This window comes from Eucyclogobius newberryi, unplaced genomic scaffold (assembly GCF_026437365.1).
Source record: "Eucyclogobius newberryi isolate DKJ021-1_F unplaced genomic scaffold, fEucNew1.0.hap1 SCAF_277, whole genome shotgun sequence".
In the NCBI taxonomy this organism is placed as follows: Eukaryota; Metazoa; Chordata; class Actinopteri; order Gobiiformes; family Gobiidae; genus Eucyclogobius; species Eucyclogobius newberryi.
The window spans coordinates 43,838-66,500 of record NW_027315920.1 but is presented as its reverse complement, the minus strand read 5'-3'; the positions used below and the strand labels follow the sequence as shown (position 1 = coordinate 66,500).

Here is a 22,663-nt window from a genome sequence, read left to right as displayed (position 1 = left end):
TGGTGTTGGGTGTGTTGGGTGTGTTGGGTGTGTTGGGGGTGTTGTTGGTGTGTTGGGGGTGTTGGGTGTGTTGGGGGGTGTTGGGGGTGTTGGTGTTGGGTGTGTTGGGTGTGTTGGGTGTGTTGGGTGTGTTGGGGGTGTTGGATGTGTTGGATGTGTTGGGTGTGTTGGGTGTGTTGGGGGTGTTGGGGGTGTTGGGTGTGTTGGGGGTGTTGGGGGTGTTGGGGGTGTTGGTGTTGGGTGTGTTGAGTGTGTTGGGTGTGTTGGGGGTGTTGGTGTTGGGGGTGTTGGGGGTGTTGTTGGTGTGTTGGGGGTGTTGGGTGTGTTGGGGGGTGTTGGGGGTGTTGGGGGTGTTGGTGTTGGGGGTGTTGTTGGTGTTGGGGGTGTTGGGTGTGTTGGGTGTGTTGGGGGTGTTGGGGGTGTTGGGTGTGTTGGGTGTGTTGGGTGTGTTGGGGGTGTTGGGGGTGTTGGGGGTGTTGGGTGTGCTGGGGGTGTTGGTGTTGGGTGTGTTGGGGGTGTTGGGTGTGTTGGGGGTGTTGGGTGTGTTGGGGGTGATGGGTGTGTTGGGGGTGTTGGGGGTGTTGGTGTTGGGTGTGTTGGGGGTGTTGGGTGTGTTGGGTGTGTTGGGGGTGTTGGGTGTGTTGGGGGTGTTGGGGGTGTTGGTGTTGGGTGTGTTGGGGGTGTTGGTGTTGGGTGTGTTGGGGGTGTTGGTGTTGGGGGTGTTGGGGGTGTCGGGGGTGTTGGTGTTGGGGGTTTTGGGGGTGTTGGGGGTGTTGGTGTTGGGTGTGTTGGGTGTGTTGGGGGTGTTGGGGGTGTTGGGTGTGTTGGGTGTGTTGGGGGTGTTGGGTGTGTTGGGTGTGTTGGGTGTGTTGGGGGTGTTGGTGTTGGATGTGTTGGGTGTGTTGGGGGTGTTGGGGGTGTTGGTGTTGGGTGTGTTGGGTGTGTTGGGGGTGTTGGGGGTGTTGGTGTTGGGTGTGTTGGATGTGTTGGGGGTGTTGGGTGTGTTGGGGGTGTTGGGGGTGTTGGTGTTGGGTATGTTGGGGGTGTTGGGTGTGTTGGGGGTGTTGGTGTTGGGTGTGTTGGGTGTGTTGGGGGTGTTGGGGGTGTTGGTGTTGGGTGTGTTGGGGGTGTTGGGTGTGTTGGGGGTGTTGGTGTTGGGGGTGTTGGGGTGTTGGGTGTGTTGGGGGTGTTGGGGGTGTTGGGTGTGTTGGGGGTGTTGGATGTGTTGGGGGTGTTGGGTGTGTTGGGGGTGTTGGGGTGTTGGGTGTGTTGGGGGTGTTGGGTGTGTTGGGGGTGTTGGGTGTGTTGGGTGTGTTGGGTGTGTTGGGGGTGTTGGGTGTGTTGGGGGTGTTGGGGGTGTTGGGGGTGTTGGGGGTGTTGGGGGTGTTGGTGTTGGGTGTGTTGGGTGTGTTGGGTGTTTTGGGTGTGTTGGGGGTGTTGGGTTTGTTGGGGGTGTTGGTGTTTGGTGTGTTGGGTGTGTTGGGGGTGTTGGTGTTGGGTGTGTTGGGGTGTTGGTGTTGGGTGTGTTGGGGGTGTTGGTGTTGGGTGTGTTGGGTGTGTTGGGTGTGTTGGGGGTGTTGGTGTTGGGTGTGTTGGGGGTGTTGGGTGTGTTGGTGTTGGGTGTGTTGGGGGTGTTGGTATTGGGTGTGTTGGGGGTGTTGGTGTTGGGTGTGTTAGGGGTGTTGGTGTTGGGTGTGTTGGGTGTGTTGGGGGTGTTGGTGTTGGGTGTGTTGGGGGTGTTGGGTGTGTTGGGGGTGTTCGTGTTGGGTGTGTTTGGGGTGTTGGGTGTGTTAGGGGTATTGGTGTTGGGTGTGTTGGGGGTGTTGGGTGTGTTGGGGGTGTTGGGGTGTTGGGGGTGTTGGGGGTGTTGGGTGTGTTGGGGGTGTTAGGTGTGTTGGGGGTGTTGGGGGTGTTGGGTGTGTTGGGTTTGTTGGGGGTGTTGGTGTTGGGGGGGTTGGGGTGTTGGGTGTGTTGGGGGTGTTGGGTGTGTTGGGGGTGTTGGGTGTGTTGGGGGTGTTGGGGGTGTTGGGTGTGTTGGGGTGTTGTGGGTGTTGGGGGTGTTGGGTGTGTTGGGGGTGTTGGTGTTGGGTGTGTTGGGGGTGTTGGGGGTGTTGGGGGTGTTGGGGGTGTTGGGGGTGTTGGCTTTGTTGGGGGTGTTGGTGTTGGGGGTGTTGGGGTGTTGGGTGTGTTGGGGGGTTGGGTGTGTTGGGGGTGTTGGGTGTGTTGGGTGTGTTGGGGGTGTTGGTGTTGGGTGTGTTGGGAGTTTTGGGGGTGTTGTTGGTGTGTTGGGGGTGTTGGGTGTGTTGGGGTGTTGGTGTTGGGGGTGTTGTTGGTGTGTTGGGGGTGTTGGGGGTGTTGGGTGTGTTAGGGGTGTTGGGGGTGTTGTTGGTGTTGGGGGTGTTGGGTGTGTTGGGGGTGTTGGGTGTGTTGGGTGTGTTGGGGGTGTTGGGGGTGTTGGTGTTGGGTGTGTTGGATGTGTTGGGGGTGTTGGGGGTGTTGGGTGTGTTGGGGGTGTTGGGGGTGTTGTTGGTGTTGGGGGTGTTGGGGGTGTTGGGGGTGTTGGGTGTGTTGTGGGTGTAGGGTGTGTTGGGTGTGTTGGGGGTGTTGGGTGTGTTGGGGGTGTTGGTGATTGGTGTGTTGGGGGTGTTGGTGTTGGGTGTGTTGGGTGTGTTGGGGGTGTTGGGGGTGTTGGTGTTGGGTGTGTTGGGGTATTGGGTGTGTTGGGGGTGTTGGGGGTGTTGGTGTTGGGTGTGTTGGGGGTGTTGGTGTTGGGGGTGTTGTTGGTGTGTTAGGGGTGTTGGGTGTGTTGGGGGTGTTGGGTGTGTTGGGTGTGTTGGGGGTGTTGGGGGTGTTGGTGTTGGGTGTGTTGGATGTGTTGGGGGTGTTGGTGTTGGGTGTGTTGGGTGTGTTGGGTGTGTTGGGGGTGTTGGGGGTGTTGGGTGTGTTGGGTGTGTTGGGGGTGTTTGGTGTGTTGGGGGTGTTGGGGGTGTTGGGGGTGTTGGGTGTGTTGGGGGTGTTGGGTGTGTTGGGTGTTTTGGGGTGTTGGGTGTGTTGGTGTGTTGGGGGTGTTGGTGTTGGGTGTGTTGGATGTGTTGGGGGTGTTGGGGGTGTTGGGGGTGTTGGGTGAGTTGGGTGTGTTGGGGGTGTTGGGGGTGTTGGGGGTGTTGGTGTTGGGTGTGTTGGGTGTGTTGGTGTTGGGTGTGTTGGGTGTGTTGGGTGTGTTGGGTGTGTTGGTGTTGGGTGTGTTGTGTGTGTTGGGTGTGTTGGGTGTGTTGGGGGTGTTGGATGTGTTGGATGTGTTGGGTGTGTTGTGGGTGTAGGGTGTGTTGGGTGTGTTGGGGGTGTTGGGTGTGTTGGGGGTGTTGGTGATTGGTGTGTTGGGGGTGTTGGTGTTGGGTGTGTTGGGTGTGTTGGGTGTGTTGGGTGTGTTGGGGGTGTTGGTGTTGGGTGTGTTGGGGTATTGGGTGTGTTGGGGGTTTTGGGGGTGTTGGTGTTGGGTGTGTTGGGGGGGGTGTTGGTGTTGGGGGTGTTGTTGGTGTGTTAGGGGTGTTGGGTGTGTTGGGGGTGTTGGGTGTGTTGGGTGTGTTGGGGGTGTTGGGGGTGTTGGTGTTGGGTGTGTTGGATGTGTTGGGGGTGTTGGTGTTGGGTGTGTTGGGTGTGTTGGGTGTGTTGGGGGTGTTGGGGGTGTTGGGTGAGTTGGGTGTGTTGGGGGTGTTGGGTGTGTTGGGTGTGTTGGTGTTGGGTGTGTTGGGTGTGTTGGGTGTGTTGGGTGTGTTGGGTGTGTTGGTGTTGGGTGTGTTGTGTGTGTTGGGTGTGTTGGGTGTGTTGGGGGTGTTGGATGTGTTGGATGTGTTGGGTGTGTTGGGTGTGTTGGGGGTGTTGGATGTGTTGGGGGTGTTGGGTGTGTTGGGGGTGTTGGGGGTGTTGGGGGTGTTGGGTATGTTGGGGGTGTTGGGTATGTTGGGGGTGTTGGGTGTGTTGGGTGTGTTGGGGGTGTTGGGGGTGTTGGGTATGTTGGGGGTGTTGGGTGTGTTGGGGGTGTTGGTGTTGGGTGTGTTGGGTGTGTTGGGTGTGTTGGGGGTGTTGGGGGTGTTGGGGGTGTTGGTGTTGGGGGTGTTGGGGGTGTTGGGTGTGTTGGGGGTGTTGGGTGTGTTGGGGGTGTTGGGGGTGTTGGGTGTGTTGGGGGTGTTGGTGTTGGGGGTGTTGGTGTTGGGGGTGTTGGGGTGTTGGGTGTGTTGGGGGTGTTGGGTGTGTTGGGGGTGTTGGGTGTGTTGGAGGTGTTGGGGGTGTTGGGTGTGTTGGGGGTGTTGGGTGTGTTGGGGTGTTGGGGGTGTTGGTGTTGGGTGTGTTGGGGGTGTTGGTGTTGGGTGTGTTGGGTGTGTTGGGGGTGTTGGTGTTTGGTGTGTTGGGGGTGTTGGTGTTGGGTGTGTTGGGTGTGTTGGGGGTGTTGGTGTTGGGTGTGTTGGGGTATTGGGTGTGTTGGTGTTGGGTGTGTTGGGTGTGTTGGGGGTGTTGGCGGTGTTGGTGTTGGGTGTGTTGGGGGTGTTGGTGTTGGGTGTGTTGGGTGTGTTGGGTGTGTTGGGTGTGTTGGGGGATGTTGGGGGTGTTGTTGGTGTGTTGGGGGTGTTGTTGGTGTGTTGGGGGTGTTGGGGGTGTTGGGGGTGTTGGTGTTGGGGGTGTTGTTGGTGTGTTGGGGGTGTTGGGTGTGTTGGGGGTGTTGGGGGTGTTGTTGGTGTTGGGGGTGTTGGGGGTGTTGGGTGTGTTGTGGGTGTTGGGTGTGTTGGGTGTGTTGGGTGTGTTGGGGGTGTTGGGGGTGTTGGGGGTGTTGGTGTTTGGTGTGTTGGGGGTGTTGGTGTTGGGTGTGTTGGGTGTGTTGGGGGTGTTGGTGTTGGGTGTGTTGGGGTATTGGGTGTGTTGGGGGTGTTGGGGGTGTTGGTGTTGGGTGTGTTGGGTGTGTTGGGTGTGTTGGCGGTGTTGGTGTTGGGTGTGTTGGGTGTGTTGGGATGTTGGGGGTGTTGGTGTTGGGTGTGTTGGGTGTGTTGGCGGTGTTGGTGTTGGGTGTGTTGGGTGTGTTGGGGGTGTTGGTGTTGGGTGTGTTGGGTGTGTTGGGTGTGTTGGGGGTTTTGGGGGTGTTGTTGGTGTGTTGGGGGTGTTGGGTGTGTTGGGGGGTGTTGGGGGTGTTGGTGTTGGGTGTGTTGGGTGTGTTGGGTGTGTTGGGTGTGTTGGGGGTGTTGGATGTGTTGGATGTGTTGGGTGTGTTGGGTGTGTTGGGGGTGTTGGGGGTGTTGGGTGTGTTGGGGGTGTTGGGGGTGTTGGGTATGTTGGGGGTGTTGGGTGTGTTGGTGTTGGGTGTGTTGGGTGTGTTGGGTGTGTTGGGGGTGTTGGGGGTGTTGGGTATGTTGGGGGTGTTGGGTGTGTTGGGGGTGTTGGTGTTGGGTGTGTTGGGTGTGTTGGGTGTGTTGGGGGTGTTGGGGGTGTTGGTGTTGGGGGTGTTGGGGGTGTTGGGTGTGTTGGGGGTGTTGGATGTGTTGGGGGTGTTGGGGGTGTTGGGGGTGTTGGTGTTGGGGGTGTTGGTGTTGGGGGTGTTGGGGTGTTGGGTGTGTTGGGGGTGTTGGGTGTGTTGGGGGTGTTGGGTGTGTTGGAGGTGTTGGGGGTGTTGGGTGTGTTGGGGGTGTTGGGTGTGTTGGGGTGTTGGGGGTGTTGGTGTTGGGTGTGTTGGGGGTGTTGGTGTTGGGTGTGTTGGGTGTCTTGGGGGTGTTGGGTGTGTTGGGGGTGTTGGTGTTTGGTGTGTTGGGGGTGTTGGTGTTGGGTGTGTTGGGTGTGTTGGGGGTGTTGGTGTTGGGTGTGTTGGGGTATTGGGTGTGTTGGTGTTGGGTGTGTTGGGTGTGTTGGGGGTGTTGGCGGTGTTGGTGTTGGGTGTGTTGGGGGTGTTGGTGTTGGGTGTGTTGGGTGTGTTGGGTGTGTTGGGGGTGTTGGGGGTGTTGTTGGTGTGTTGGGGGTGTTGTTGGTGTGTTGGGGGTGTTGGGGGTGTTGGGGGTGTTGGGGGTGTTGGTGTTGGGGGTGTTGTTGGTGTGTTGGGGGTGTTGGGTGTGTTGGGGGTGTTGGGGGTGTTGTTGGTGTTGGGGGTGTTGGGGGGTGTTGGTGTTGGGGGTGTTGGGGTGTTGGGTGTGTTGGGGGTGTTGGGGGTGTTGGGTGTGTTGGGGGTGTTGGGTGTGTTGGGGGTGTTGGGTGTGTTGGGGTGTTGGTGTTGGGGGTGTTGGGTGTGTTGGGGGTGTTGGTGTTGGGTGTGTTGGGGGTGTTGGGTGTGTTGGGGGTGTTGGGTGTGTTGGGGGTGTTGGTGTTTGGTGTGTTGGGGGTGTTGGTGTAGGGTGTGTTGGGTGTGTTGGGTGTGTTGGGTGTGTTGGGGGTGTTGGTGTTGGGTGTGTTGGGTGTGTTGGGGGTGTTGGGTGTGTTGGGGGTGTTGGGAGTGTTGGGGGTGTTGGGGGTGTTGGGTGTGTTGGGGGTGTTGTGGGTGTTGGGGGTGTTGGTGTTGGGTGTGTTGGGGGTGTTGGTGTTGGGTGTGTTGGGTGTGTTGGTGTTGGGTGTGTTGGGTGTGTTGGGCGTGTTGGGGGTGTTGGGTGTGTTGGGGGTGTTGGGTGTGTTGGGGTGTGTTGGGTGTGTTGGGGGTGTTGGTGTTGGGGGTGTTCGGGTGTTGGGTTGTGTTGGGGGTGTTGGGGGTGTTGGGTGTGTTGGGGGTGTTGGGTGTGTGGGGGGTGTTGGGGGTGTTGGGTGTGTTGGGGGTGTTGGGGGTGTTGGGGGTGTTGGGGGTGTTGGTGTTGGGGGTGTTGGGTGTTGGGTGTGTTGGGTGTGTTGGGTGTGTTGGGTGTGTTGGGGGTGTTGGGTGTGTTGGGGGTGTTGGTGTTTGGTGTGTTGGGGGTGTTGGTGTTGGGTGTGTTGGGTGTGTTGGGTGTGTTGGGGGTGTTGGTGTTGGGTGTGTTGTGTGTGTTGGGGGTGTTGGTGTTGGGTGTGTTGGGGGTGTTGGTGTTGGGTGTGTTGGGTGTGTTGGGGGTGTTGGTGTTGGGGGTGTTGGGGGTGTTGGTGTTGGGTGTGTTGGGTGTGTTGGGGGTGTTGGTGTTGGGTGTGTTGGTGTTGGGTGTGTTGGGGGTGTTGGTGTTGGGTGTGTTGGGGGTGTTGGGGGTGTTGGGTGTGTTGGGGGTGTTGGGTGTGTTGGGTGTGTTGGGTGTGTTGGGGGTGTTGGTGTTGGGGGTGTTGGGGTGTTGGGGGTGTTGGTGTTGGGTGTGTTGGGGGTGTTGGGGGTGTTGGTGTTGGGTGTGTTGGGGGTGTTGGTGTTGGGTGTGTTGGGGGTTTTGGGGGTGTTGTTGGTGTGTTGGGGGTGTTGGGTGTGTTGGGGGGTGTTGGGGGTGTTGGTGTTGGGGGTGTTGTTGGTGTGTTGGGTGTGTTGGGTGTGTTGGGGGTGTTGTTGGTGTTGGGGGTGTTGGGTGTGTTGGGGGTGTTGGGTGTGTTGGGTGTGTTGGGGGTGTTTGGGGTGTTGGGGGTGTTGGTGTTGGGTGTGTTGGATGTGTTGGGGGTGTTGGGGGTGTTGGGTGTGTTGGGGGTATTGGGTGTGTTGGGGGTGTTGGGTGTGTTGGGTGTGTTGGGGGTGTTGGTGTTGGGGGTGTTGGGTGTGTTGGGGGTGTTGGTGTGTTGGGGGTGTTGGTGTTGGGGGTGTTGGGTGTGTTGGGGGTGTTGGGGGTGTTGGGGGTGTTGGGTGTGTTGGGGGTGTTGGTGTGTTGGGGGTGTTGGTGTTGGGGGTGTTGGGTGTGTTGGGGGTGTTGGGGGTGTTGGGTGTGTTGGGGGTGTTGGGGGTGTTGGGGGTGTTGGTGTTGGGGGTGTTGGGTGTGTTGGGGGTGTTGGTGTTGGGTGTGTTGGTGTTGGGTGTGTTGGGTCTGTTGGGTGTGTTGGGGGTGTTGGGTGTGTTGGGGGTGTTGGTGTTTTGGGTGTTGGGTGTGTTGGGTGTGTTGGGGGTGTTGGTGTTGGGTGTGTTGTGTGTGTTGGGGGTGTTGGTGTTGGGTGTGTTGGGGGTGTTGGTGTTGGGTGTGTTGGGTGTGTTGGGGTGTTGGGTGTGTTGGGTGTGTTGGGGGTGTTGGGGGTGTTGGTGTTGGGTGTGTTGGGTGTGTTGGGTGTGTTGGGTGTGTTGGGGGTGTTGGGGGTGTTGGGGGTGTTGGTGTTGGGGGTGTTGGTGTGTTGGGGTGTTGGGTGTGTTGGGGGTGTTGGGTGTGTTGGGGGTGTTAGTGTTGGGTGTGTTGGGGGTGTTGGTGTTGGGTGTGTTGGGGGTGTTGGTGTTGGGTGTGTTGGGGGTGTTGGTGTTGGGTGTGTTGGGGGTGTTGGGTGTGTTGGGTGTGTTGAGGGTGTTGGTGTTGGGTGTGTTTGGGGTGTTGGGTGTGTTGGGGGTGTTGGTGTTGGGTGTGTTGGGGGTGTTGGTGTTTGGTGTGTTGGGGGTGTTGGTGTTGGGTGTGTTGGGTGTGTTGGGGGTGTTGGTGTTGGGTGTGTTGTGTGTGTTGGGGGTGTTGGTGTTGGGTGTGTTGGGGGTGTTGGTGTTGGGTGTGTTGGGTGTGTTGGGGTGTTGGTGTTGGGTGTGTTGGGTGTGTTGGGGGTGTTGGGGGTGTTGGTGTTGGGTGTGTTGGGTGTGTTGGGGGTGTTGGGGGTGTTGGTGTTGGGGGTGTTGGTGTGTTGGGGTGTTGGGTTTGTTGGGGGTGTTGGTGTTGGGTGTGTTGGGGGTGTTGGTGTTGGGTGTGTTGGGGGTGTTGGTGTTGGGTGTGTTGGGTGTGTTGGGTGTTTTGGGGGTGTTGGTGTTGGGTGTGTTTGGGGTGTTGGGTGTGTTGGGGGTGTTGGTGTTGGGTGTGTTGGGGGTGTTGGTGTTGGGTGTGTTGGGTGTGTTGGGTGTGTTGGGGGTGTTGGTGTTGGGGGTGTTGGTGTTGGGTGTGTCAGGGGTGTTGGTGTTGGGTGTGTTGGGTGTGTTGGGGGTGTTGGTGTTGGGTGTGTTGGGTGTGTTGGGGGTGTTGGTGTCGGGTGTGTTGGGGCTGTTGGGTGTGTTGGGGGTGTTGGTGTTGGGTGTGTTGGGGGTGTTGGTGTTGGGTGTGTTGGGGGTGTTGGTGTTGGGTGTGTTGGATGTGTTGGGGGTGTTGGTGTTGGGGGTGTTGGGGGTGTTGGTGTTGGGTGTGTTGGGTGTGTTGGGGGTGTTGGTGTTGGGTGTGTTGGTGTTGGGTGTGTTGGGGGTGTTGGTGTTGGGTGTGTTGGGGGTGTTGGGGGTGTTGGGTGTGTTGGGGGTGTTGGGTGTGTTGGGTGTGTTGGGTGTGTTGGGGGTGTTGGTGTTGGGGGTGTTGGGGTGTTGGGGGTGTTGGTGTTGGGTGTGTTGGGGGTGTTGGGGGTGTTGGTGTTGGGTGTGTTGGGGGTGTTGGTGTTGGGTGTGTTGGGGGGTGTTGGGGGTGTTGGTGTTGGGGGTGTTGTTGGTGTGTTGGGGGTGTTGGGTGTGTTGGGGGGTGTTGGGGGTGTTGGTGTTGGGGGTGTTGTTGGTGTGTTGGGTGTGTTGGGTGTGTTGGGGGTGTTGGGGGTGTTGTTGGTGTTGGGGGTGTTGGGTGTGTTGGGGGTGTTGGGTGTGTTGGGTGTGTTGGGTGTGTTGGGTGTGTTGGGGGTGTTGGGGGTGTTGGTGTTGGGTGTGTTGGATGTGTTGGGGGTGTTGGGGGTGTTGTGTGTGTTGGGGGTATTGGGTGTGTTGGGGGTGTTGGGTGTGTTGGGTGTGTTGGGGGTGTTGGTGTTGGGGGTGTTGGGTGTGTTGGGGGTGTTGGGTGTGTTGGGGGTGTTGGTGTTGGGGGTGTTGGGTGTGTTGGGGGTGTTGGGGGTGTTGGGGGTGTTGGGTGTGTTGGGGGTGTTGGTGTGTTGGGGGTGTTGGTGTTGGGGGTGTTGGGTGTGTTGGGGGTGTTGGGTGTGTTGGGTGTGTTGGGGGTGTTGGGGGTGTTGGGGGTGTTGGGGGTGTTGGGGGTGTTGGGGGTGTTGGTGTTGGGGGTGTTGGGTGTGTTGGGGGTGTTGGTGTTGGGTGTGTTGGGTGTGTTGGGTGTGTTGGGGGTGTTGGGTGTGTTGGGGGTGTTGGGGGTGTTGGGTGTGTTGGGGGTGTTGGTGTTTGGTGTGTTGGGTGTGTTGGGGGTGTTGGTGTTGGGTGTGTTGTGTGTGTTGGGGGTTTTGGTGTTGGGTGTGTTGGGGGTGTTGGTGTTGGGTGTGTTGGGGTGTTGGTGTTGGGTGTGTTGGGTGTGTTGGGGGTGTTGGGGGTGTTGGTGTTGGGTGTGTTGGGTGTGTTGGGTGTGTTGGGGGTGTTGGGGGTGTTGGGGGTGTTGGTGTTGGGTGTGTTGGGGGTGTTGGTGTTGGGTGTGTTGGGTGTGTTGGGGGTGTTGGTGTTGGGTGTGTTGGGGGTGTTGGTGTTGGGGGTGTTGGTGTTGGGGGTGTTGGTGTTGGGTGTGTTGGGGGTGTTGGTGTTGGGTGTGTTGGGTGTGTTGGGGGTGTTGGTGTTGGGTGTGTTGGGTGTGTTGGGGGTGTTGGTGTCGGGTGTGTTGGGGCTGTTGGGTGTGTTGGGGGTGTTGGTGTTGGGTGTGTTGGGGGTGTTGGTGTTGGGTGTGTTGGGGGTGTTGGTGTTGGGTGTGTTGGGTGTGTTGGGGGTGTTGGTGTTGGGGGTGTTGGTGTTGGGTGTGTTGGGTGTGTTGGGGGTGTTGGTGTTGGGTGTGTTGGGTGTGTTGGTGTTGGGTGTGTTGGGGGTGTTGGTGTTGGGTGTGTTGGGGGTGTTGGTGTTGGGTGTGTTGGGGGTGTTGGGTGTGTTGGGTGTGTTGGGGGTGTTGGGTGTGTTGGGTGTGTTGGGGGTGTTGGTGTTGGGGGTGTTGGGGGTGTTGGTGTTGGGTGTGTTGGGGGTGTTGGGTGTGTTGGGGGTGTTGGTGTTGGGTGTGTTGGGGGTTTTGGGGGTGTTGTTGGTGTGTTGGGGGTGTTGGGTGTGTTGGGGGTGTTGGGTGTGTTGGGTGTGTTGGGTGTGTTGGGGGTGTTGGGTGTGTTGGGGTGTTGGGGGTGTTGGGGGTGTTGGGGGTGTTGGGTGTGTTGGGGGTGTTGGGTGTGTTGGGGGTGTTGGTGTTGGGTGTGTTGGGGGTGTTGGGTGTGTTGGGGGTGTTGGGGGTGTTGGTGTTTGGTGTGTTGGGTGTGTTGGGGGTGTTTGGGGTGTTGGTGTTTGGTGTGTTCGGTGTGTTGGGTGTGTTGGGGTTGTTGGTGTTGGGTGTGTTGGGTGTGTTGGTGTTGGGTGTGTTGGGTGTGTTGGGGGTGTTGGGCGTGTTGGTGTTGGGTGTGTTGGGGGTGTTGGTGTTGGGTGTGTTGGGTGTGTTGGGGGTGTTGGGGGTGTTGGTCTTGGGTGTGTTGGGGGTGTTGGGTGTGTTGGGGGTGTTGGGGGTGTTGGTGTTTGGTGTGTTGGGTGTGTTGGGGGTGTTTGGGGTGTTGGTGTTTGGTGTGTTGGGTGTGTTGGGTGTGTTGGGGTTGTTGGTGTTGGGTGTGTTGGGTGTGTTGGTGTTGGGTGTGTTGGGTGTGTTGGGGGTTTTGGGCGTGTTGGTGTTGGGTGTGTTGGGGGTGTTGGTGTTGGGTGTGTTGGGGGTGTTGGGGGTGTTGGTCTTGGGTGTGTTGGGGGTGTTGGGGGTGTTGGTATTGGGTGTGTTGGGTGTGTTGGGGGTGTTGGGTGTGTTTGGGGTGTTGGTGTTGGGGGTGTTGGTGTTGGGTGTGTTGGGGGTGTTGGGGGTGTTGGGGGTGTTGGTGTTGGGTGTGTTGGGGGTGTTGGTTTTGGGTGTGTTGGGGGTGTTGGGTGTGTTGGGGGTGTTGGTGTTGGGTGTGTTGGGGGTGTTGGGGGTGTTGGTGTTGGGTGTGTTGGGGGTGTTGGTGTTGGGTGTGTTGGGGTGTTGGTGTTGGGTGTGTTGGGGGTGTTGGTGTTGGGTGTGTTGGGGGTGTTGGTGTTGGGTGTGTTGGGTGTGTTGGGGGTGTTGGTGTTGGGGGTGTTGGTGTTGGTGTGTTGGGGTGTTGGGTGTGTTGGGGGTGTTGGGTGTGTTGGGGGTGTTGGTGTTGGGTGTGTTGGGGGTGTTGGGTGTGTTGGGGGTGTTGGGGGTGTTGGTGTTGGGTGTGTTTGGGGTGTTGGGTGTGTTGGGGGTGTTGGTGTTGGGTGTGTTGGTGTTGGGTGTGTTGGGTGTGTTGGGTGTGTTGGGGGTGTTGGTGTTGGGTGTGTTCGGTGTGTTGGGGGTGTTGGGGGTGTTGGGGGTGTTGGTGTGTTGGGGGTGTTGGGGGTGTTGGGGGTGTTGGGTGTGTTGGTGTTGGGTGTGTTCGGTGTGTTGGGGGTGTTGGTGTGTTGGGGGTGTTGGTGTTGGGTGTGTTGGGTGTGTTGGGGGTGTTGGTGTTGGGTGCGTTGGGGGTGTTGGTGTTGGGTGTGTTGGGTGTGTTGGGAGTGTTGGTGTTGGGTGTGTTGGGTGTGTTGGGTGTGTTGGGTGTGTTGGTGTTGGGTGTGTTGGTGTTGGGTGTGTTGGGTGTGTTGGGGGTGTTGGTGTTGGGTGTGTTGGGGGTGTTGGGTGTGTTGGGGGTGTTGGTGTTGGGTGTGTTGGGGCTGTTGGGTGTGTTGGGGGTGTTGGTGTTGGGTGTGTTGGGTGTGTTGGGGGTGTTGGTGTTGGGTGTGTTGGGGGTGTTGGTGTTGGGTGTGTTGGGTGTGTTGGGGGTGTTGGGGGTGTTGGGGGTGTTGGTGTTGGGTGTGTTGGGTGTGTTGGGGGTGTTGGTGTTGGGTGTGTTGGGGGCGTTGGGGGTGTTGGGTGTGTTGGGGGTGTTGTGGGTGTTGGGGGGTGTTGGGGGTGTTGGTGTTGGGTGTGTTGGGTGTGTTGGGTGTGTTGGGTGTGTTGGGGGTGTTGGGTGTGTTGGGGGTGTTGGTGTTTGGTGTGTTGGGTGTGTTGGGTGTGTTGGGGGTGTTGGTGTTGGGTGTGTTGGGGGTGTTGGTGTTGGGTGTGTTGGGGGTGTTGGTGTTGGGTGTGTTGGGTGTGTTGGGTGTGTTGTGTGTATTGGGGGTGTTGGGTGTGTGGGGGGTGTTTGGGGTGTTGGGGGTGTTGGGGGTGTTGGTGTTGGGGGTGTTGGGTGTGTTGGGGGTGTTGGTGTTGGGTGTGTTGGGGGTGTTGGTGTTGGGTGTGTTGGGTGTGTTGGGGGTGTTGGGTGTGTTGGGGGTGTTGGTGTTTGGTGTGTTGGGGGTGTTGGTGTTGGGTGTGTTGGGTGTGTTGGGGGTGTTGGGGGTGTTGGTGTTGGGTGTGTTATGTGTGTTGGGGGTGTTGGTGTTGGGTGTGTTGGGGGTGTTGGTGTTGGGTGTGTTGGGGGTGTTGGTGTTGGGTGTGTTGGGGGTGTTGTTGGTGTTGGGTGTGTTGGGGGTGTTGGTGTTGGGTGTGTTGGGTGTGTTGGGGGTGTTGGGGGTGTTGGTGTTGGGGGTGTTGGTGTTGGGTGTGTTGGGGGTGTTGTTGGTGTTGGGGGTGTTGGGGGTGTTGGTGTTTGTGTGTTGGGGTGTTGGGGGTGTTGGTGTTGGGTGTGTTGGGGGTGTTGGTGTTGGGGGTGTTGGTGTTGGGTGTGTTGGGGGTGTTGGTGTTGGGTGTGTTGGGGGTGTTGGGTGTGTTGGGTGTGTTGGGGGTGTTGGTGTTGGGTGTGTTTGGGGTGTTTGGTGTGTTGGGGAATGGTGTTGGGTGTGTTAGTGTTGGGTGTGTTGGGGGTGTTGGTGTTGGGTGCGTTGGGGGTGTTGGGTGTGTTGGGTGTGTTGGTGTTGGGTGTGTTGGTGTTGGGTGTGTTGGGTGTGTTGGGGGTGTTGGTGTTGGGTGCGTTGGGGGTGTTGGGTGTGTTGGGTGTGTTGGGTGTGTTGGGAGTGTTGGTGTTGGCTGTGTTGGGTGTGTTGGGGGTGTTGGTGTTGGGTGTGTTGGTGTTGGGTGTGTTGGGTGTGTTGGGGGTGTTGGTGTTGGGTGTGTTGGGGGTGTTGGTGTTGGTTGTGTTGGGGGTGTTGATGTTGGGTGTGTTGGGTGTGTTGGGGGTGTTGGTGTTGGGTGTGTTGGGGGTGTTGGTGTTGGGTGTGTTGGGTGTGTTGGGGGTGTTGGGGGTGTTGGTGTTGGGGGTGTTGGTGTTGGGGGTGTTGGTGTTGGGTGTGTTGGGGGTGTTGGTGTTGGGTGTGTTGGGTGTGTTGGGGGTGTTGGTGTTGGGTGTGTTGGAGGTGTTGGTGTTGGGTGTGTTGGGGGTGTTGGTGTTGGGTGTGTTGGGGGTGTTGGTGTTGGGGGTGTTGGGTGTGTTGGGGGTGTTGGTGTTGGGTGTGTTGGGGGTGTTGGTGTTGGGGGTGTTGGGGGTGTTGGGGGTGTTGGGGGTGTTGGTGTTGGGTGTGTTGGGGGTGTTGGGGGTGTTGGTGTGTTGGGGGTGTTGGTGTTGGGGGTGTTGGGGGTGTTGGGTGTGTTGGGGGTGTTGGTGTTGGGGGTGTTGGTGTTGGGGGTGTTGGGGGTGTTGGTGTTGGGTTTGTTGGGGGTGTTGGTGTTGGGGGTGTTGGGGATGTTGTGTGTGTTGGGGGTGTTGTGTGTGTTGGGGGTGTTGGGGTTGTGTGTGTTGGGGGTGTTGGGTGTGTTGGGGGTGTTGGGGGTGTTGGGGGTGTTGGGTGTGTTGGGTGTGTTGGGGGTGTTGGGTGTGTTGGGGGTGTTGGGTGTGTTGGGTGTGTTGGGGGTGTTGGGGGTGTTGGGTGTGTTGGGGGTGTTGGGTGTGTTGGGGGTGTTGGGTGTGTTGGGGGTGTTGGGTGTGTTGGGGGTGTTGGGTGTGTTGGGTGTGTTGGGTGTGTTGGGTGTGTTGGGGGTGTTGGGGGTGTTGGGGGTGTTGGGGGTGTTGGGTGTGTTGGGTGTGTTGGGGGTGTTGGGTGTGTTGGGGGTGTTGGGGGTGTTGGGGGTGTTGGGTGTGTTGGGGGTGTTGGGTGTGTTGGGTGTGTTGGGTGTGTTGGGGGTGTTGGGGGTGTTGGGGGTGTTGGGGGTGTTGGGTGTGTTGGGGGTGTTGGGTGTGTTGGGGGTGTTGGGTGTGTTGGGTGTGTTGGGGGTGTTGGGGGTGTTGGGGGTGTTGGGTGTGTTGGGTGTGTTGGGGGTGTTGGGTGTGTTGGGGGTGTTGGGTGTGTTGGGTGTGTTGGGGGTGTTGGGGGTGTTGGGGGTGTTGGGTGTGTTGGGTGTGTTGGGGGTGTTGGGGGTGTTGGGGGTGTTGGGTGTGTTGGGTGTGTTGGGGGTGTTGGGGGTGTTGGGTGTGTTGGGGGTGTTGGGTGTGTTGGGTGTGTTGGGGGTGTTGGGTGTGTTGGGGGTGTTGGGTGTGTTGGGGGTGTTGGGTGTGTTGGGGGTGTTGGGTGTGTTGGGGGTGTTGGGTGTGTTGGGTGTGTTGGGGGTGTTGGGTGTGTTGGGGGTGTTGGGTGCGTTGGGTGTGTTGGGGGTGTTGGGTGTGTTGGGGGTGTTGGGTGTGTTGGGTGTGTTGGGGGTGTTGGGTGCCGGTTCTCACCCAGGTGCAGGATCTTGTGCTGAGCTTGTGGTCTCAGGGTGAAGGCCTGGGCCGGTGCGTTGCTCAAGAGCAGCAGCAGCAGCAGCAGCAGCAGAGGTTCTGTCGTCATGACGTCGTCCCGGTGAAACCAGCCGTGGCTCTGGAGCGGCGCGTTTAAGTACCGAGGGCCCCGAGGCCCACGAGGCACAAGCGCTGGAGGCTTCGGAGCGGCACAGGTGCATTGTGGGTAGAGTATCAGCAGTTTTGGGAGACAAAGGCAGCGGCGGAGCGTCAACAACAACAACAACCTGCTGTGACCTCAGGACGACCCCCAGCCACACACCGGCCAATCAGAGCCCGCCCACCTGCAGATGAACGCTCCTGATTGGCCAGAAGTTTGATTGTCCTGGAATTGGAAGAAGTACAAATACAAGAGCAAGAAATACTCGAGTAAAACTGTGGAAAACGTAAACAATCGATTTAAATGAAGATATTGAAGTTTGTTTTGGAATTTCTCTTTTCTGTTTTTGTCTATTTTTATAGTGAAAAATTGTTTTTATTTATGAATATGAATTTCAGTAAAATCATATCATAATAAAGTGGATTTAAGAAGTGGATTCTTCTGGTTGTAAAAGAGCCTCATGACGATCGAACCTGACGAAGTCAAAATGTACCGTATTTTCCTGAGTATAAGTCGCACCAGCCAAAAAATGCATAATAAAGCAGAAAAAAACATTGAAGTCGCACTGGAGAATGAAATGTGTGAAAATAACAAATAATATCACATATAAGTCGCTCCAGAGTATAAGTATAAATATATGTATAAGTATGAGTCGTACCCCGGCCAAAAAGACAGAAAAGGTGCGACTTATAGTCCAGAAAATACGGTAGATGTTTTTTGTTTGGTGAAAACTCAAAATACTTTTCCAAAAATAAAACCCCTCGAACCAAAAAGAAAAGTACTTCACTTTTCAGTCTAAAATAAACACACATGTAGTGAAGTAAAAGTAAAAGTATCCTCTGATAAGCACAGTACTTTTACTATAAGCACAGTACTTTTACTATAAGCACAGTACTTTTACTTTAAGCACAGTACTTTTACTTTAAGCACAGTACTTTTACTTTAAGCACAGTACTTAAGATGTATTTAAGAAAAGAAGAGAATAATTGAATAATTTGAATATAACATGTTTTGTCTTGAATCAAAACGATTAAAAATGAAAGCAAATTAAACAGAAAGTTTGTGTCGCTCAAAGTGGGACGGCCCAAAGGGGCCCAGAGGGGCCACGGTTTAAACCACGCCCACTCTTCATAATGAAGCGCACACACACACACACTCTCACACACACTCACACACACACACACACTCACACACACACACACACACACACAGACACACACTCTCACACACACTCACACACACACACACACTCACACACACACACACACACACACACACACTCACACACACACACACTCACAGACAGACACACTCACACACACACACACACACTCTCACACACACACACACACACTCACACACACTCACACACACACACACACACACTCACACACACACACACAGACACACACTCTCACACACACTCACACACACACACACACTCACACACACACACACACTCACACACACACACACACACACTCACACACACTCACACACACACACACACTCACACACACACACACACACACACAGACACACACTCTCACACACACTCACACACACACACACACTCACACACACACACACACACACACACACTCTCACACACACTCACACACACACACACACTCACACACACACACACACACACACAGACACACACTCTCACACACACTCACACACACACACACACACACACACACACACACACACACACACACAGACACACACTCTCACACACACTCACACACACACACACAGTCGACACAGTTTTTACTTTGACACTTTCGCCATAAAAGCCGTGATTTTGTCTTTTTCCAGCTCCGCTTCACGATAAAACACCAGACGAGACTTTCCGCCCGTTTAAACGTTTTAAAGTCTTTATTGTTTTACAACCGTTATCGACGTCCAATATGGCGTTAAACACATGGCGTGAGCGGCGAACGACGTGCGGACGCGGCGCCTGTGACCGAAACGACACATGTGCAAATGTTTCAGACTTTGGGCTCTACAAGGCGGATCCTTCCGGAACCTTCTCCAGACGAGGTGAGCTCCACCAGGGCCCGGAAGACATGGAACCTCCAAACTGCAGCTCCGCCCTCCTGCATGTTATCGCCGTGACGACGGCCTGATGCAGCTCCGCCCTCCTGCATGTTATCGCCGTGACGACGGCCTGATGCAGCCTCAGTCCTGGTGCTTCCCGGAGCCTCCGCACCATCCCGGCTTCTTGAACGTGCTGATGATGCTCCTCTTCCTCTGGACCACCGCCGGCGACTGCGACCCCCTCCTCATCTCCTCCTCTTCTCTGTCCTCCATCTGCCCAGTCTCTCCTCCTCTGTCCTCTTTCCTCTCCTCTTTCCTCTCCTCTTTCCTCCTCCCGTCGATCAGAATCACCGGCGGCCTCAGGTACACCGGAGGCTTGGGCGCTCTCGTTTTCTTCGACGATTTCTTTTTGGGCGGCTTGGCGTTCTCCACGTCGCCGTTGTCATGGCATTTTAGCTCGAGATGTTTCTGAATGGCCATGTTGAGTTCCTCGGGGTCAATGGCAGCGCCGTGGACGTCCCAAGTCATCCCGTCTTCGTCCCACTGCACCTGCTTCATGCTGCTCCGCCTCCCCAGCTCTCTGCTCTCGCCGTGGATCTTCAAGCACGACCTGCGCTGCTCCATTTCGCCGTTCGACGCCGTTTGCCGGGACGGATCGGCCTGTTCGCTCCGGCTCTCCTCGTCGTCGCTGTGCGCGGCGAACATGCTCGACGACGGGGAAACCAAATTCGAGCGCGAGCCGAGCGGCGATCGCAAGTTTAACCTGGACCCGGGCGGCGAACCCAAGATGGACTGAGAACCCACGTTTGAACCGTTCCGTTTCAAGTTCCACCACGAACCGACGGGCGAACAGGTTTGGACGGCGATGTCGACGAGCTCAACGCCGGATGTTGTCACTTCTTCGTGAATCGTATTGTTTCCCAGACGTCTAATATCGACGTTATTCTTGCAGAAGTGTTCGTTGCAACGACGGCAAACGCCCAAGTACGGATCGCTGCAGGAGGCGGCGAGCGGCGGCCTCCAGGCGGCGGGCAAATGAGCAAAATCCTCCGTAAGAGAGTCTCGCTGCTGGAATTGCCGCTCGATAGTTTGCGGGAGATCGTCCGCCGGTATATGGGCGAAGCTCGCCTCCATTTGGGAACGTCTAAAAGCGTAAAGAGGGTCTTCCGCTGCAAACTTTTCCAAACTGACAGAACTTGAGACGGGAGACGGGAAAGTGAAACGAAGCAGCTCCTTTGGCGGCAGCGGCGACATGTCCTTCGAAAACTGCGGAGAATACGGACTTTCAGAAAGATCCTCTTGATCTTCTGACGACGCTGATCGCTCGTTGGCATTTTCTAACGGGTTTGTTAGCGCTGGCGACGGCAGAGGAGATGCTAGCTCGGACGGCTCGGTGTTTGTTAGCGCTGGCGACGGTGGTGGAGACGCTAGCTCGGACGGCTCGGTGTTTGTTAGCGCTGGCGACGGCGGAGGAGACGCTAGCTCGGACGGCTCGGTGTTTGTTAGCGCTGGCGACGGCAGAGGAGATGCTAGCTTGGGCGGCTCGGGGTTTGTTAGCGCTGGCGACGGCGGAGGAGACGCTAGCTCGGACGGCTCGGTGTTTGTTAGCGCTGGCGACGGCAGAGGAGATGCTAGCTCGGGCGGCTCGGGGTTTGTTAGCGACGGCGGAGGAGACGCTACCTCGGGCATCTTCTCTTGCATTCCGCTGGAGGGCCGTGACCCTTTGAAAACGACGGTATCGGGCGTGCTGCTGCGACTCTGCGCGCTACAACCGCTCCACCGCTGCGCGTCGCCACAAATCCAGCGCTCGCCGGAGGCCTGCGCGGGCAGGTCGCGCAAGTCCAAGTTCCACTTCGTCAGCGGCGAATCCGACTTCCGGAACGCGCCGAGGTTGCGGCGTTGCTCCAACGAGGCGCTGGAGCTGCGGCGCACGTCCAGTCTCGGGAAGGTCGGGTCGCGTCGGCGCGGCGACGAGGCCACGACGTCCACGGAGCTCTTGGAGGCGGAGAAGATGGGCGTGTCATCGTCGTCGGAGGAGGTGGAGCATTGTCGTCCGTCTTGGCTGCAGAAGGATCCGGAGTCGGGGACGGAGCAGCAGACGGAGGGCGGAGCCAGAGGGCGGGGCGGAGCCAGGGGGCGGGGCATGCTCCGTGATCTGGTGGAAGAGGAAGAAACCAGCTGTATATTAGTACTGAAGAAGAAGAAGAAGAAGAAGAAGAAGAAGAAGAAGAAGAAGAAGAAGAAGAAGAAGAAGAAGAAGAAGAAGAAGAAGATTTAGGATATTGTTGTTTTGAAACAATTAGAAAATTGAGTACCATATATTCCGTAGTATAAGTCGCATTTTTTGAGGGAAACTTATTTGATAAAATCCAAGATCAGACATTTCCTCTGTAAATGCAGTTTAAAATAATGAGATGAGAGAACATGGTGAATAGGTGTACGTACGCTAACAACATGCTAACGCAAACACCTTCAGCTACTTGATGTATGCTAACGCTAACACCTTCAGCTACATGACGTATGCTAACGCTAACACCTTCAGCTACATGACGTATGCTAACGCTAACACCTTCAGCTACATGACGTATGCTAAAGCTAACACCTTCAGCTACATGACGTATGCTAACGCTAACACCTTCAGCTACATGACGTATGCTAACGCTAACACCTTCAGCTACTTGACGTGTGCTAACGCTAACACCTTCAGCTACATGACGTATGCTAACGCTAACACCTTCAGCTACATGACGTATGCTAACGCTAACACCTTCAGCTACATGACGTATGCTAACGCTAACACCTTCAGCTACATGACGTATGCTAACGCTAACACCTTCAGCTACATGACGTATGCTAAAGCTAACACCTTCAGCTACATGACGTATGCTAACGCTAACACCTTCAGCTACATGACGTATGCTAACCCTAACACCTTCAGCTACTTGACGTGTGCTAACGCTAACACCTTCAGCTACATGACGTATGCTAACGCTAACACCTTCAGCTACATGACGTATGCTAAAGCTAACACCTTCAGCTACATGACGTATGCTAACGCTAACACCTTCAGCTACATGACGTATGCTAACGCTAACACCTTCAGCTACTTGACGTGTGCTAACGCTAACACCTTCAGCTACATGACGTATGCTAACGCTAACACCTTCAGCTACATGACGTATGCTAACGCTAACACCTTCAGCTACATGACGTATGCTAACGCTAACACCTTCAGCTACATGACGTATGCTAACGCTAACACCTTCAGCTACATGACGTATGCTAAAGCTAACACCTTCAGCTACATGACGTATGCTAACGCTAACACCTTCAGCTACATGACGTATGCTAACCCTAACACCTTCAGCTACTTGACGTGTGCTAACGCTAACACCTTCAGCTACATGACGTATGCTAACGCTAACACCTTCAGCTACATGACGTATGCTAACGCTAACACCTTCAGCTACATGACATATGCTAACGCTAACACCTTCAGCTACTTGACGTGTGCTAACGCTAACACCTTCAGCTACATGACGTATGCTAACGCTAACACCTTCAGCTACATGACGTATGCTAACGCTAACACCTTCAGCTACATGACGTATGCTAACGCTAACACCTTCAGCTACATGACGTATGCTAACGCTAACACCTTCAGCTACATGACGTATGCTAACGCTAACACCTTCACCTACATGACGTATGCTAACGCTAACACCTTCAGCTACATGAGGCACAGACAGAACTGTGGTAAGTGTCTGGTATGTTAACGTAACATAACACGTAACATAACACAGTTATTCAGAGAACTATAGCATAAAGAACATGCTAACATGCTAACATGCTAACATGCTAACAAGTTTACCAAAGCATCAGTTTTACCCCAAATCACTAAATCCACTGAATTCTTCTTCCTCTCTGTCACTTCTAAACAACTCCACAAACTCCAGAGGAAGAGGAAGTGCAGATTCTTCTTCTGCGTCGCTCAGAGCCTAGAGCGCGCCCTTGTGGCTGTCATTGTGAAAATAACTAATAATATCACATATAACTCGCTCTGGAGTATAAGTCGCACCCCGACCAAAACTATGAAAAAAGGTGCAACTTATAGTCTGGATAATACGGTAAATTCTCTGTAATTAAAACTATTAAAATTACCTCAAAAGAGACGGTTTATGGTCCAATCACGTTCTTACAGGAGGCACATTTTAACACAAAAATGTTGCCTTATATATATATATATATATATATATATATATATATTATGTTTAGACACTTCTCTTATATACTTTTACTCCAGTGCAACCTATGTATGTTTTTTTCTTCTCTTTTATGCATTTTTTAACTAGTGCGACTCATACTCCAGAAAACACAGTAATTTTTTGACAACAAACACATTTTTTCCACCGTTTGAAACATGAATTCACCAAAATTAAGCTGTTTTTTAGATATATTTTGAAAGGTCTGATCATAACTTCAGAGGAGTTTGGGCGTGTACCACATGGTGTGATGTCATCATTACAATCAGGAAGTCAAGTTATAAACATAAAAAGGCGATAATCCGGGATGACATTAACATTAAGCTCTAAAGAGGCGTGTCCAAACTCTACGGCTCAAAAACGCTGATGCGACGTGTCATTCCTTCATTTGAAGTCGAGTTAATGAGTCGGATAATTGGATTAGTCCAACAGTTTGTTCTCGCTCCAAAATGACAATAATCATCATAAATATCATGATATTCTGGGCTTTACGATGGTAAACATGAACATAAGTCGTACTTACTCTGTTCCAACCTGTTTTTACAGTCGTTTTGACCTTGGATTCGTAACTGGAGCTTCTCGTTTTCACATTTTCTCAAACTTCAGCAAAACAAAATGTGTAACGGCCAAAAGT

General features: G+C 55.4%; 1 protein-coding gene across 1 annotated transcript in view; it reads right to left on the bottom strand.

Annotated features, from left to right (window-relative positions):
* LOC140372703 (chymotrypsin-like elastase family member 2A) overlaps nt 1-15,696 on the bottom strand; it is a 28,595-nt gene extending 12,899 nt beyond the window's left edge. Inside the window, exon 1 of the mRNA XM_072459805.1 lies at nt 15,562-15,696. Within this exon, the coding sequence (XP_072315906.1) occupies nt 15,562-15,670 (109 nt within the window). The 5' untranslated portion in view covers nt 15,671-15,696. The remainder of the gene's footprint in view (nt 1-15,561) is intronic.
* Nucleotides 15,697-22,663: the final 6,967 nt, after the last annotated feature.